This window comes from Cygnus atratus, chromosome 5 (genome assembly GCF_013377495.2).
Source record: "Cygnus atratus isolate AKBS03 ecotype Queensland, Australia chromosome 5, CAtr_DNAZoo_HiC_assembly, whole genome shotgun sequence".
Taxonomy (NCBI): domain Eukaryota; kingdom Metazoa; phylum Chordata; class Aves; order Anseriformes; family Anatidae; genus Cygnus; species Cygnus atratus.
The window spans coordinates 3469780-3486332 of record NC_066366.1 but is presented as its reverse complement, the minus strand read 5'-3'; the positions used below and the strand labels follow the sequence as shown (position 1 = coordinate 3486332).

Sequence of the window (16553 nt, the reverse complement as noted above, 5' to 3'; positions counted from 1 at the left end):
AGATACACTAACATATAAGAAAAAAGCACACACAATTATATATTACTCACAGGGAATATCTCTGTAGCCATTTTCGAGCGCACAGAAGTAATTCATGAATTCTTGAACTGGGATTTTGAAAATCTCAAACAAACCAGTGTCTTGAAACAAAGTATAAGTTACCTAAACACACATTAAAATGCATTTTAGTCTGAAAGATAACACAATACCTAAGCATATTCTGTTTTTGCAACTTTAAAAATGTTCTTGTTTTTAAAATTTTGCTTGCCGATAGAGCTGGAAATTATTGATATGCCATTAAAGTTTACCTGAAAGCTAATGTAATACAGTTATATGTTTAATCATTTTAACACCAAAAATATGCACTTTTATATTCCTCTCAAATACAAGATAATAAAACCTTTTTTCTCTACTGATAAATTATATTTACAACTGATTATTTTAATAACATTCTCTAAAATTTTTCATAATACGTTAGGGAACTCATGCTTTGTTCCATTAGTAACCTAAAAAAGAATAAATCTATATTCTTACTTATTACTCTAAAACTCAGATTACCTAACTATAGTAGCAGATCCATTAATAGGGAGGAGGGGGAAGAGAGTCACCCCACACTTGTATTTATTTTTAGAGAACTTAAATTCTATTCTTTCTAACCACTGTGAAATATCTTGGGTATTTTTAAAACAATCTGTCTGGTAAACCAAAAAATGTTTCAAAATATTTTTAAAATGTACATGACACGTACACACGTAAATACTGTGCAAATACATTAAGCTGTACAAGTAGAACAGAGTGACTATAAAGACCAAAAACCAGTTAAGGCTGCAAATATTGAGAAAGCTTTTTAAAACAAGACACTACACCTCTTTTGCCACCTCCTTCCCAGACACTTGAGAGAGAAAAATCTCTGAAGTGTGGGAGGTGCTCAAAGAAACATCAGAGCAAAATCCCTCCTTCCAGCTGTCCCAACCATCCCCCTTACACATACTCAATCTGAGAACCTTACAACTGATAATGGTAAAATACAGTTTTTATTTGGCTTTTAACCAAAGTATATATTGGATGCTTACAGCACAACTGACAAAAGGACTGGGGGAAGAGAGGAGGAAGACAAGTAATACACATATATACAGAAGAACTGTTCCAGAACTTGTGGCGGAGTTAAGTAGAAACCTGCACACTTAAGTACTTACAGGTTTGAACACCAGATTGCACACAAATGAAACACAAGCTAATACAGATCCCAGAGTACTAGTATACAACCGTAAAAATACCACTCAAAAGTGGATTGTAGCATTCTGGACTGCACATTAACAGCAGTCAATAACTGAGGTGACAAAAGACCTGTCAACATTTGATTTAAAAAAAAAAAAAAAGGAAAAGAAAACCAACTGAAGACTTAAAACAATAGCCAGAATATTTGTGGATAATAAAAGAAAAAGACTGTGCCTAATGACAAAAATGAAGTTTTCCTCATTGTCTTTTCCATGCCTTCAGTATAGATGCAGATCTATTTTTCCACCTGCACACGAGTCCTTTAAACCATTTTCCTTCCCTCCAGGTACTTGTTCATAACACTCCCCTTGAACCAAAAGAAACATACATTCTACTTCAACATACAAAACTAAGATACTAGCAAGAAAAAAACTTTTCATCTTTGTATTAGAACCAAATCCAGCTCATACTATAGCCCCATAATTTCTAAATCCAGAATAAAGAAAGAAACAGAAGTTTACAGATGACACTGATGAATAGGAGAGGCTGAGGAAGACCAAACAGGATCATTCTTTTGCACCTGCCATTAGATTGGCTTCAGCACAACATGAAACTGCACAAAAGAGCTTAGTAGTAAGTCAGAAAGAGATAAAAGGGATACTACATGCAGAAAGCAGCATGGAAAAAAAATCCCATTGTTTGTAGGATCAAGAGGCAAAAGACTGCCTAAAAGATCACTTCTCTTCCCCCACAGGTGTAGCTCTGGCAGAATTATTTTACTGAAATAAAGAAAAAAGAAATGGTTGACAAACAAGGTAGCAACTCTGAAAGCAGGAGACATTTTTTTTTTTAATAGGAAACGGCACATTACTACAAAACCCATTCCAGTAAGCATGAATCTAACCTATTTTACATTGAAAATAAAATTCAGAAAATTTGGAGCAAGTTGTAAATAAATAAATCACTTATGGTTTACTATGAGATGGAGTACATGAAAAATGAAATTTCCACTTTTCAAGTTAGTGTTCAAATTTATGTTGACTGCAAAACTTTACAATAGTTTTAATGAAATATAAAAGCTTGACCGTTTTATACGCCCTCCCTCTCCCTCATATAATAAAATACAACAAACCTGGCTAAGAATCCTTCCAGATTGGTCTCCCATTTCTTGTACAAGGTCAAAAATTTGGAAGTTCCAATTGTTCATTTTCTCCATTAGTGAGTCATGTTCTATTAACATTGTTTCTAATGTAGGATTCTGCTCCACCTGTATGAGAGTAAGACACTTAATCATCTCTAAAATAAAAATGAAAACTAATTTGTCAGCTGTATTGACAAGAAAACATCAAAATGATAAAACCTTATTGAACTTATTGAATGGTGCTGTAACTGTGGCTATGAGAAAAATCATAAATCAACAGCACAAATAGCACAGTTAATTACTTGACTTTTCTTTCATATTTGGGGGCAGCTTTCTGAGATAGTACCATTATTATTACTATTATTCTTAAAGCAAGTTGATTTAATAAAACAAAGTAAAAATATGCATAAGCTAACTTTTACTGAGCTTTGACAATTCCTTAGCTGAACCAGATTTGAAAAACTGATGTATAGACCCAAAATGGTAGAAAGGTGTATTCAACAACTTGTCTTCTTGCACTACCAATATACGGCATTGTGTGAACAGTGTCTTTATAGTTTCACTGAAATTGATGTATCTTTCATAAACTTCAAGGAGAAAATACAAGTCAATCAGTATTTGAACATACTACCTACATTAAATCCACACAAATTAATTTTGGTCAACAATAATTAGTGCAAGTCATCATCTTGTTATTTGCTAGTGAAATTTTTGTGAGGTAGAAATACCCTATTATTAACTGTAAATTTGAATTCCAGTGATGCACCATTTCCCTTCAGTCACTATAGATATTAGCAATAACAAAACCTCTTTACTACACGTTACAAATGATAAATATTTTATTGATACAAGTTACTGCAAGTTCTTTTGCAATTACATGCTTACAAGTGGACTATTTTGTGTTTCAATAATTATTTCCTTCTTTACATCTTTTGTCTTCTCTGTATGGTAGAAAGATTCTTTTGGAACACTAGTGCTTCCAGCTTCACCTTAAAGAAAATAAACAGATAAATACTATATCAATCATTTATTTGTAAAATATTAATGACTAATAATTCTTGTACTTATCATACAGATTTCTTCACAGAAAGATAAATAATAGCTTGTTGCTAAACCACTTATTTAAGAATTTAACAACAAAGTGTTAAGGGATAAAATCTATTAGACAAAATGTATTTGGAGATTTAGAAAAAGTAGAAGCATGACTTTTTACTTGTACAAATTGGTGCAGTTTAGTTGAGATAGTACAGAAATTTTTGACATACTGAGTAGAGGTCTATAAAGCTATGACTGGAAGCCTATTATATAATCCTTATTCTGAAGCAGTTAATATTTTAGATTATCCCAATTATCCCAAGTGGCAAGTTGAAATAAAATATATGCATATAAATTATTTGAAGTATAGTGAAATTTCATGTAGAAATATAAAAATATTAATTTAACTGGCTTTTAAGAAAACATAAATATTTGTCTATTTTGAAATCCCACCTGATTTTTTGTCTTTATATTCTGCAAATTCTTGTTCTGGTGTTGGAACAGCCTTGAGTATGTGACATCCACAGCTTACAGAATACATGAAAAATATTTAAAACATTCAGTAATTTTCTTCTTTTACTATTGCTGTGTTGTATTGAAAAAAATCTGCAAATTACTTTTCTTAAAAAGATATGCTTTTCAAGGTTCCTCCACCAAGTGACCTTAGTATTTTCTTCTAAATTAGGCACATACAGATTTAGCCTGTACTTAGAAAATAATCAGCCATCACCTCCCCTGGACTCGCTTCCATGAATTAACAACGTAGAGATAATTATTTAGAAAGTGTTCAGACATAAAGAATTAAATTCCCAGGTTGGAAGTCATCCTTCTCTAAAATATGTAAAATATTATTGCTCTACAATAGCTACTGCATTTCCTACCAAGGTTGAAATGTTTCAATTCATTAGTACACAACTCAATGATACAGCATCTTTTAGTTCCCTGGATAACATACATACAAATTATTATGAGATGATATGCCTTTTTTTTTTTTCAGTATTAACAAATAATAGGCCTTGTTATTGTTTTCAATGAAAATATTAATAGTATGTTCAACACACATGAAGTTACTAAAAATGTAACAGTTTACAGTACCTGCTACACACATGACCTATAGGTGTTTTAACTTGCTGCTGAAAATCTGATGAACTAAATGTGTATGCTGGAGGCTTATAAATATTAATGCTTGGTTTTGTAAGAAAATCAGCAGTATCAGGAAATTCTACAGGTGACCAGCTGCTGAGGGTCCCACTGGAGACAGATCCATGACTAGGTGAACCCACAGGACTCAGGCCAGGAGAAGCACCTTCCAAAACAAATATAACATTGGGTTCAGACTATAATAATAGTCTTATTGTTTAGAAAGACTGAAATTAAACAACAATAATCTTTATAAATTGTAAAGAATGTGGAAGTTTTCAAAATGCAGTGTACAGTTCACATTGTTAAATACATATAGGTCAGCAAGATTTATTCCTAGTTTTGAGATCTACAAATATACAGCACAGTCTAGGCAATATATCTGAAGGAGCAGACTATGTAATGCATAACATCTGGCTTTCAAAGGTTTTGTTTTGTTTTTAGCTTTGGAAAACTTTAATTGGTTGCTGAAACTTTCTATATTCCTTTCTGACTCAGGATTGCATTTTTCCAGAACAAATGACCAAAAACAATTCAGTACTGATAATTGACCTAGTGCAAACTGTTTTACCTCATTGTTTTGTAACGAAGGAAAAATAGACTTAAGGACATTTTTAAAAACAAAGGAAAAAAAAACTGTAATCATATTTTTGAAGCAAGGGATTAAAGTTGGCAGATACTGGCCATTTTGACAGTGATGTGTCATTTTGTTAGTGGTAAGGTAATCTGTCCAAATCTGCCTATTTAGTCATTAAAAACAAATTAACAAAAACAACTAAAGTTCATTGTAATTAAAGATTTACAAACAAACAAACAAAAAACCAACTTAATCTTCTTTAGATCCATGAAATTCACCATTCCTGTTCAAACACTAAGCTAGGTTTTACTTCAGGAAATCTAGGAAAGAAAATTAGTAAAACTGCACTTTGACTACTATGTGCCTGACAATTTACCACAAAATTTAGTGTTAAGCCAAATATCAGTTCTTTCCTCTGCAAAAATACACAAAATATAGGTCTATGAGTGCAAAAGGTAAGTTATAACCATTGCAAACATACTTTCATCAAAAACTATGAAGTGCTCTTTGTCAATGGCTCAAAGAGCAAAATCATGAAGTATTCTTTGGATATTCCATAGATGAATTAGTTATTGTCCTGCAAGCTATGAAACAAAAACTCCATCATATTTTTTGCGATTGGTAGTGCATGACAACAAATTACTAAGAGAACATACAGTAGGCATTAACTGCCCTTAAAAAAGGAATCCATACATTATCCGCTTCAAACAGTATCACAGGCTGCACTGAATTGACTCACAAACCTCAAGAACAGTAAGTAATTACATTTTGTTACTGTAAAAAATATATATTTTGAAAGCCACAGCGCATAAATAACATTGTTCTATTACAAAAAGCAGCACTACTAAAAAAAGAAAAAGGTCCTTATTAAGGTATGTGAACTTAGCAATTTTCAACAATTGCCAACCATGCTGAATATAACAACTTGCAGATACATTGCATTAGGTGACTAGTGAGATTTTTACAAAGTTATGTTAACTGTAATTTTGAATTTCTTAGAAGCAGATTAAAAATGTATAGATACTAAGTGTGTGTGTGTATATATATATAGAATATATAGAACATGTTAGTATTATATGGGTACTACATTTGCATTAAATAAATAAATAAATAAAATTGTAATGCATGATGTACTGCCTTGACATCCTGCCACTAGGCTATACAAATTGCGCAATCTTACTTGTTCGTCTGGAACTTATATGATGACCCAATGTTATTGAAGATGACCTTTGTTTTGGTATTGTCAGCAGGGTTGCACCAAACGACCCATTTGAATGGGTTCCTTGGCTGAAAAACAAGCAAACAAAAAAATTTTACTCTTCCCTACCTTTGTATTCCATCAATAAATTTTATTTTATCAAATAAAATGCTTGCAAAACAGCTAGACTAAGTTCCACTACCATTCAAGAAAAAAAGAGAGTACTAGAAAGAAATAAAGGGCAAGATCAGCTAGACAATATGTTGATTATATAGAATAAAAAAAAAAAAAAAAACAACTAGGTACTGGGTAAAAGCCACAGCAAACATTATGTGGTCCTAAAATAATATGTATAACCAGACTAGTTGTCATAGAACTCCTTGTCTAAAATTTTATTTATTTTTCTTTAATATTGTCTAGAAGGGGTCCAATATTCTTCTGAATAATCATATTCATCAGCTAGACCTTTCCACAGAACACCATTCAATTCTTTCATGATCATTTACATTTTAAGAAATGCTATGAATAGACAAATTTTCAAGATTATGAAGTAACTGGAATTTGCTCAATTATTCTGTCTTGCATGACTGCTTAATATACCACTGCTAAGTATTACACAATAATGCATATATTTATTCTTTTGGGATAATATCAGATACTCTAGTGTATGTTTTAACATAGCAGGCTATTTTCTAATAGCTCTGAAAGCATTTAAAATATTGTTCAGAGAAGATGTGGATGCCCCATCCCCGGAAGTGTTCAAGGCCAGGCTGGATGGGGCTTTGGGCAACCTTGTCTGGTGGGAGGTGTCCCTGCCCATGGCAGGGGGTTGGAACTGGATGGCCTTTAAGGTCCTTTCCAACCCAAAACATTCTATGATTAGGTACATTGCAAATATGACAGCCTTATGAAGCTACAGCCTGCTTTTCAAATCAGCTCCACATTTTTAATTAATCATAAATTATCTTAAAAATAAAGTTGTTTTGACTGTCATATTTTATTTCAGTAGCTACATTGTCAAACATGACTGTTAAATTATGCCATCTGCTGTCGTAGGCATGACATTGCACTCCAAAATTCCCATTATATATTTCTGTTAGATAATAAAAACATGATATGCAATTAAAAGCAACCGTATACATGTAATCTAAAGAGAGAATACTTGTAAAACTAATTATTTCATTTCAGTGTGGGAAAACAATATCTACTTAATCTTTGCTTTAAATCAGATTTCAAACAAAAGTCAAGCATAAAAAAAACTTTTTTTTTTAAGTATATAGAAAAAAATGAGTTAAAAAATAAGGACAGATTTATTATCTTGAAGTCTGATGCTGACTTGTTAGACGAATTTTTAAAAAACGTTCAGGTTGACAATTTGGGCAGAGTGAATTTTTTGCTATTTGAATGCTGTTCAGCTTTCATAATTTACATGCACTCTTCTAAAGCATATAAAAATGTTGCATTAGTATTTAGTATATGAAGACTATATATTAATCAAGGTCCGTTCACCTCAAACTAGTGTTTGACTGACAAACCAAATCAAGAGCCTGTATGCAAATACAAGAGCAGCACTTAAGAGTTGTTTTTGAACCGTCTCAGAAGACAAAAAAAAAAAAATCTGCAACATTAAATCAGATTTTATAACAATATTAATTTATAGTACCACTGTGTAATGTAATGTCTTTCTCAACTCAGAATTCAGCTGAAAGTAGTCACTGTATGTAGAAATCTTTTGATTGTTGATAAGCTTTCCTCATAGTAAACAGTTTCCTGGTTCACTCTCCCTTTCTACTATTAGCCTGCCCATCTTTGCTTCTTTTCTAACAGTCATTGGGACCCTTATAGGGGTGACTTACCTCCGTAAGGCTGGAAAAGTTATGCCTTTTCTTTTGCTAAGTTATTTTGCTGACAATTTAAGGAACTAACTTAAAGAGCCAGAGCCAATGGGACAAAGGGACAGGATTGTACTCTAGGAACGCAGGACTGCCACTCTTGTCTATTTCCAGTCTATTTAACTGAGTAGATTTTTTCAAACACTGATAACCAAATTATCATGAACTTATAAACTTTACCTACTGCCATAACTTGAGCAGTGAGTGTTTGTGATGTGCTTTCATATTGCACCTGATTTGATACAAAAGTAATGAAATTATTGCCTATGGATGAGGAGTAGAAAAGGTATAGTAATTAGTTAAACTTCCATTAATGTCAAATTCATACAGACTAAATATATATATATATATATATATAAATAATATATTAAAAACATAAATATATATCTTGCTGTCGACCCGACAGTGACAGGAATGGAAAGTTATCCATGACAATTTTCAAGTATTTTTCAAATATATCTTCAAGTATATTTTATACATAAACCAAACTTAAGTTTTAGTTCATAAAAACATGAAGCATGTATTTTTTTTTCAAGGGAGAAGTAAAAGCTACTGACAATTGCCAAATTGTTTAAATGGCTCACTGTAAAGTGAAATATTATCTTGATTAATAAATTACTGGACATGTGTATATAAACATTCATCCACTACCAGTAATCATCAAATATACCTCACATTCTTTTTAAAAGGCATCTATTTACTTACCTTACAATCTCTATATAAACCATTAATCTTAAAAGGTAGAGTCATGCAAAAAGCTTTTTTTAAATTAATTTAAGCTGCATCACAACTTCAAATTTCTGTTGCACTTTTCTCACAAGATACCAAGCAAAACCACACATTTAAATTATGCAAGAAGTTTCACTCTGATACGCAACATTAAACAAAAAGAAAAAATGTATATTAATTTTATTCCTAATTCAAAACACAAAGTTAATTTTAGAAATAAAAGCTTTTTTTCCTGTGTGTGTGTCATACTGACTGACAAGAAGAGAAATGCATACTTTCTTAGTATGCTTTAACGCTTGCTTGATAACTGTATGAATAAGAAATGTTGCAATACACACAGCAGTGGCTACCAAATACAAGGAGTTTATGTAATCCTTTTAATTAGAAAAACAGTTTTTGTATATGTGGAAGTTGGAAAGTGATACCTATTTTAAATAAAAAGGAAGAAGATAAAGTCAGTAATGATTTAGAGTTTACAGAATTGCAAAAGAAATTTTTATTGGACTTAGTTTTCATTTCCTACTAAAACTGATATGCAGTCCCACTCAGTGCAACAGGGCACACCATTCAACCTCAGAACAACCTGATTTCTAGTTGGGACCAGAGTTACAAAAGTATAGTATATTACTAACTTGAAATGTTTTCCAATTTATGCTGTCAGAATTGGGAGACTTAATTCAACTACAAGAATAAATACTAAATTTACATTTAAATACTACAATCTATATTAAATACTTCCCCTGACAAGTGCCAACATTACAGATAATTAATATTTTTGAAGAACAACATTTATTATTCTACCCTTAAAACCTGGTTAGGTGCTTACCTTGATGTGTTATATTCCTGATGAGATCTCTTACTGTTACTCCGTTCCCATCTAGAAGGTTGCGATTCTATAGGTGGAATGCCAGAAACTCCTGAAGCTCGTCTCAGCTGTGGTGTTGGTAGGCTATTCCTGCTATTTAATCCCTATTGAATAATTTAATTATGGTTAAAATTTACATAATTGAAATTAAACAAAAAAACCTTTATTTATACTTTCTGAAGATAGGATGTGACACTTTATTGTTAATCATTTATAGTGAAACAGGAAGCAAGGTATCTCATATTCACTCTTACTGATTAAGAAAATCAAAAAATCAAAATCAAAAAATTTAAAATTATTTTGCTCATTGCAAATAATTTTTTCTTTTCCCAAATTAAAATATGTAAAGGTACTTGTACTTTGAAATCCACATGGTCCAATAATTACTCTTCAAGTGCTTTTAAAAATGGAGGTCATCTAGAGATGGTCAATTGATGTAGGATTATGGATCATCTTTCTACCCATTTCAGTTGTATGGCTACACAACCAGCTCTCCAGCATCCAGGATAGCCTGAGATGGCAATAGCTCAGATACTAAAAATTGACAATGCTTGTATTGTGGGCCATATGGAAAGGACAATGCATGTACTGTGGAACATATTGAAGGGGCAATGCACAATAGGGTCAGCTGCGTATCATCAGGCTGTGTAACATCAGGGCTCCCTCTGTTTGCATACTGGCATCACAGCACCAAGGAGGCTTCCCAGACACCTCTCCATTCCCAGCCTTGAAGCTATGTTAGTTTAGACATGCTGCAGCCCAAACACATGGAATCACCATTGTACTTGAACACAAAGCCCTCTGTTGCGGGACAACAGCACTCAAATGGTCCTGGTATGGAAATAGCTCATGACTTCCTAGCTCTGCCTTACAGAACTACACCCAAAAATGTATAGCCATGTTTAAATAGTAACTAAGAAAAGCTAAGTAACAGAAATAAGATCACTGAACTGAAACTGCAAAGCTGGCTCTGGCATATCTGCCTTCATTGCACAGAAAACCTATGCATTGCATTCTAATAAAATTTAAGAAATCTGACTGCATTCAGTCCACAATCCACATGTGAACTTGCCCCTAATCTTGGTCACGCAATGAGGGGTGAGGAGGTGGGGGTGTTCCACATAATTCAGATACATGGAACTAGACCTCACAAAGGAGAGGGGAAAAAAAAAAAAAAAAAAAAAGGATGCCAGGAAAAAGTATGTAAAGCAAGAAATACAAAGGGAGACTTGCAATATTGAGTAAGGTCTGCATGGTCATTTATGAGGACAGGTGACCCTTGGATACTAGCTGTTCAGAAGGGTTGCAGAAATACTGACTTTGCAATTTAAGCTTCATTAGTTGATCAAAGATCATACTTAACTCACTATTATATACTTCAAAAAAATGAAGCTGTTGACACACACGACTAGTTTCTCACCCTGAAAAGTCAGACTGCTTTGAGTCTTTGATATGAGATGCACCTTGACCCTGTTTGCTTTGCTGCAAAAAACAGTAGGCACAGCCAGAAAGGTGGAACTGGACAGAATAAGGACCACCATATCCCACAGAAACCTGCAGTAGTCCTTAACCAGGCAGCTCTACTACAAGGAGAACCAGAGGAGCATATTCTGCTAACCTACCTAAACCAGTTACAGCAAAATCTTCAGACAGGGAGCAACAGGAGTCAACTAAGCCATGCACTCTTGAAGAGCGATTTGCTAGGCAGAAATAGTTTAAACAAACAAAATCAAAATGTATATCTGAAATCTGAATGGATTGATGTCTTAAGACAATCTCCAGGAAAGTAGAGGAAACAGTTGTAATTGTAAAGCAAACTCAAAAATTCCTCTACCCTGGGCATTTAGCCCAGGGAAAGCAGGCAAATTGTTTGAGCCCAGCCTTTGGTTATAACGCAACACTGAGCACTACGTGCTCTCAAGCTTAGAATGGACTTCTGTGTCAGTGGACCATATCGATCCAACCTGTGTGCTCTCTTGCAACACGAGGAGCACAGCTGAAAATCCCCAACAGTGAAGGAGAAAAGTCCACTCCCTGAAACAAGCACGTGTGTTAGCACAATATTGAAATAAGTCCCCAATACCTGCACTGAATCTGGCTCATGAAGCAGTTTATCTGACCCTGAAATACTAAGCCAACAAGCTGAGCAGTTTGGGGCAACCTGCCCACTACCTGGAAGTGGAAGCACCTGCAGTGCAGGGACTTCCTGCACCAGCCTCTGCAATAGCCAGTTTCAAGCTGTCAGCACCATGCAACTCTAGAATTATTAGCTCTGGTGCACCACAGCTGAGTTTGTATATCTGAATGTTTTTCCACCATGTTCCTTAATGTGTCGTATAATAAATAGATTTACACACTCGCCCCACAATGTGATGTGCTCCGTAGGAAGAAGTGAATGTTTTACATAGCTGATTTACTTCTGTTTGATGTTTACAAAAAATGAATTTATTTTGAAAAAAAATTTAATTGGTTAGTCAACATATCTAACAAATAACTGTTAGAGCAAGAATGCAAGAGAATTAAGAACAGCCCTGTTTATCCCATATAAGATGAAAATATTATGAAAATATTGTGTTCTAATGATATTTGCTTTTTTTTTTAAAACCCTGTTTTTATTTTGAGAAAATGTGTTCAGAATGCAGACAGGTGCTTTTTACCTGTCTACCCATCAATCATTTGAATTTGCATCTTGGTATACATCTGCATTTCAAAAAATGAATTTTCACATCTTCTTTCTTTTGACTTTAAGCATAGTGCAGGTACTCAGCAATGAAGCTGCTATACATACAGAAGCATTCTTTCCAGATGATTTTTTTTTTTTAAATGGCAACATATATATATAGTGACAATTAAAGTCATTTGACCTTGAACAGCTTTCGGTCTCCTTTTTCAGCAGAATCTTCTACTTCAGGACATGGGAAGAAACCAGGAAATGGTGTGAACGGATTGGCCTTTGGCCTGCATGTGGCTGAGAATGCACCAATCAAACTATTAATGCTTCGAAGGGAAGAAATCACTTGCGCTGGAAGGGATGGGTCAGTCAGGAGGTCTGTTAGCATGCTCCGAGCCTCATTTAGTACTGAAAGATCAACTCCATTTCCACTGCCAACATTCTAAAACAGATGGAATTGTTGCAAACTATCAACATGACAAATAGTTTCACTTCGTTTTAAGTTTTAAATAAGCATCTTATCCAATTACAAGTTAAAAAATAAAGAAAATAATTTGCTTTTACAGAAAAAATATAGACAACACCTCAAAAATTTTTTGCAAATATTTCTCATGCAATAAGATAAATATTTCAGAATTCAAAGCTAGCTACCAGTTTATTTTTCTCTTTTTAAAATAAAGAACCTGTCTCAATTTTTCTTCTTATTTTTTTTATTATTTTTTCTTAGAATTAAATTTAGTATTCCATATTAAGTATTCCAATACCAACAGAAAATTTGGTGGAAAAAAATTTAAAAGACCTTCACAGAGGTACCACTTCCACAACCTCATTATTGTTATTATTTCTAAATCTACTGAAACAAATCCTAAAAAATGTATCAAAAACTATCATTAGTTTTTATTTGGCAAAGCTCCCTGAAGATGAGCAGTAATAGCTAATTAGATGCCAGTACTGACACAAGAAAGAGAAGGAGAAACAAGCAATCAGGAAAAAAGGTGAGATCCTTGTGGGCCTGAGTTTGATGACATAGCTGGAGAATCACTCCCTAACCTTATGCTAATGATTGTTTAAGCAAAACAAAACAAAAACAACAAAAATCCCCCCCACACTCCCATATTAACTGGGTTTGATATTGGTCTCATGTACACCACCAAAATCAGGTCCTTGTCACCTTGGTCAGACTGCTAAATAGTTAGCTACTGCTACATAGATACGTAGAGCTAGAAAGTATTAGAACAACTTCGGTAACAAAAATATCCATAGATAAATCTAACAGTTTACAGAGAAGTCTGTACTCAGACAAATTCATAAAAGAATAATTAAATTCATAACACACTGACCTGGTAATAGGGCTTGTACCATTGCTTCAAATCCCAATCCCAAAGTATCATCTGTAAAAAAAAAAAAAAAGTAAGAGTAACAGGTGATACGTTAATACAGAATAAATCTTGATTATATGAGGTAACATAAAATGCTTCTTTTTCTTCATGTTTTTTCATATGAAAATGAGGTCATTTTCTCAGTTAATGCTACCACAGCAAAAGTCCTAAAGAAACATTTGAAGAAATTGTGTATGACAGAGACGTCTTGATGATGACATAAATATATAGACTTATTTCAATATTTCTGGATTGCTGACAGAACATCTGAGACACACACTAAATTATTCGGTGATAGAGCTTCCCTGTTTTTATTCACCTAGACTTATATAAGCAAATCTATTCTAAAATCTCCAATATACTATAAACGTAGGTAAATTATCAAGAGAACCAGTATATAGCTACTAGACTTGGGAAAGGAAAAGTATACCAACAATGTTTTCCTCCTTAAACGATAAAATACACTGCAAAGGTAGTGAGAAAAAAGAAGCATAATAGCATATGCTTTTCCCTTCAGGATGTGGGCTGTACCAGGCTTGACAAATCTCACAGTAGAACTTCCTACATGAAGTACACAAGCATAGAGTAAAAAAATTAATATAATAGGTGCCTCAACATTAAAGTGAATTTACAAGTAAATACCTATATCTAATAAAATAAACTGCTGCAATAAGCTCACAACAGAAAAACACAAGTTAGAGGAAACACTTTGCATTAATTTTCAAATCCATGCAAGGAACAGCTTATAGCACAGCATTTGTTTTCATTTAGTCCCAGGAATTTCTAACTGTAGAAATTCACTGCAATTCTATTTTTAGGAAAATCCCATAAATTTCATTAGGAAATACTTTAAACACCCTCATCAACAAATTTATGTTTCAGAATTTTTACAAATTAAAATTTTGCTAAATCTATGAAAAATATAACTCGTAGAATATTTAACACAGTTGTGAATAATACAATTTAAGAAACTGTAAATAAAATTTTAAGAAAAAATGGGAAAATATAAAAACAGATGAAAGACTTTTCTTTAAAAGAAAATTAAAAATACTACAACATTAAAATCCTACAAAAAATGCATGAGGAGAACAAAAGTTTTCCCATGTAAGTTACAGAGCTTGTCAAAAAAGTGTTCAAAAAGAAGCCACTGAAAGTTTTCAAATGGTTCTGCATACATGGGATTACCAACACAAAGGTCTGTAGGTTTGAACCTATAATTTTCATTTAAGCTCACTTATTACTCCAATTATAGAATCTTTGTATAGTTTATTAACATACATGAACAAGAACCCTGCAACAGCCGATAGATGGAAGCTAGCAATTCCGTGGTAGGACAGATATTTAGACAAGAATTTCTACAAAAGTTATATATATTTATAAATAATATTTTACATATGGGGGGGACATATATATTTATATAAATAGAAGACTGAGCATATATATTATATAACTGAGCAACCAAACTGCTTCTCTGGTTTCTCCATCTTTTTCTTGTCCCATAACTTTTTGACTCATCTGACCAACAGGGGAGCCTACATACTCATGAGTCATAATATTTTATTGGCCATTTTGGTCAGAGGAGGCTCAGAGGAAACACTGAATGTAAGGAAGCTGAGATATTGTGACAGAGGTACAGGGTGAAAGGTGGACAGAAAGCCCTAAAAATCATCATTTGCTATTTCTGTTGCTCACAGAACACATTTATTTTTTAGAGGACAATGTAGGAAAAAGACCTTCACTTTTTAATTCCTAAAAGGAGCAGCAGAAGGGAGAAGAGTCATCTGAGATATGCACATGCGTGAGTGGGTCCATAACAGGAAAAGTCCTTAATACAGCTAAGTCCATCAAGGTGGGAACTAGCATCACTGGAGGTGGCTTCGCACTGACTACCACACTAAACTGTGAAATGGGCTGCAAGCAGCAACCAAGTGGTCTCCAGCTGAGAAAGCAGGCCATCTTTGCCACTTTGTCCAAGTACCTTCCCAGTACAATATTTTGCACTCACATTTTGCTCATTTTCAATATTTTTAATAAAAAATAAATATTACAAATAATAAACGTTAAAATATTGTGTAATATTTTGATCTTTTTTGAGTCCAAGTCCCAACTCATTTTTTATACATTTGTTCTCCATCACTAATTAAGATATTAAATAAAAATTAAATACAACAGAAGGAGTAAAGAAATATATCCACAGAAATTATGAAAACAAATATCTCCTGGCAGTACATGCACTTCCCTACATAAACGTTCCATATGAATATACAGATTTTGATAAAATTACCATTCTGAATGAATGTCTTTAGTCTTTAACTAAACTGATTTGTATGCATTTTTTTCTGAGCCTATTTTCACAGTTACAACTGTGAAAGTTTTGGTAGAATTCTAATACATTGCATTAACTATTTGTCCACCATTCAGAACTTCGGCAGCAGCTCTGTGGAAAAAAATGCCTATTACACAGATCCAGTGTCACTAGTCACGTTAAATTTCAACAACCTATTACGTACACGTGGTCAGGTTGTGTGACTATTGTTTTTCCCTGCTCTGTAAATCTAATGAAATATAGCATCTGTAATGACATTGGCTAGAAGTGAAATACGTTCATTGTATTTATATATTGTAGGAAATATAAACAGAAACTAAGCAGAAAAATAATTCTTTAACACAAATGCATGAATTTCACAGCTTGTAGCAATCTATACCAG

The 16553-nt window shown here is 33.3% G+C and overlaps 1 protein-coding gene across 4 annotated transcripts in view; it reads right to left on the bottom strand.

Annotated features, from left to right (window-relative positions):
• Nucleotides 1–16553, bottom strand: part of PDE3B (phosphodiesterase 3B) — a 91590-nt gene that overhangs the window by 10329 nt on the left and 64708 nt on the right. For 3 of the 4 annotated variants that reach the window (XR_007708319.1, XR_007708318.1, XM_035550092.2), the window contains exons 2-10: nucleotides 13807–13857; nucleotides 12660–12908; nucleotides 9757–9899; nucleotides 6292–6398; nucleotides 4490–4700; nucleotides 3848–3921; nucleotides 3245–3348; nucleotides 2351–2485; nucleotides 51–162 (exon numbers count right to left, since the gene is read on the bottom strand). Coding sequence is in view for 2 of the 4 variants with exons in the window: in XM_035550092.2 (XP_035405985.1) it covers nucleotides 51–162; nucleotides 2351–2485; nucleotides 3245–3348; nucleotides 3848–3921; nucleotides 4490–4700; nucleotides 6292–6398; nucleotides 9757–9899; nucleotides 12660–12908; nucleotides 13807–13857 (1186 nt within the window). In the remaining 2 variants the exon portion in view is untranslated. The remainder of the gene's footprint in view (nucleotides 1–50; nucleotides 163–2350; nucleotides 2486–3244; nucleotides 3349–3847; nucleotides 3922–4489; nucleotides 4701–6291; nucleotides 6399–9756; nucleotides 9900–12659; nucleotides 12909–13806; nucleotides 13858–16553) is intronic. The other variant, XM_050710918.1, reaches the window with a different exon arrangement.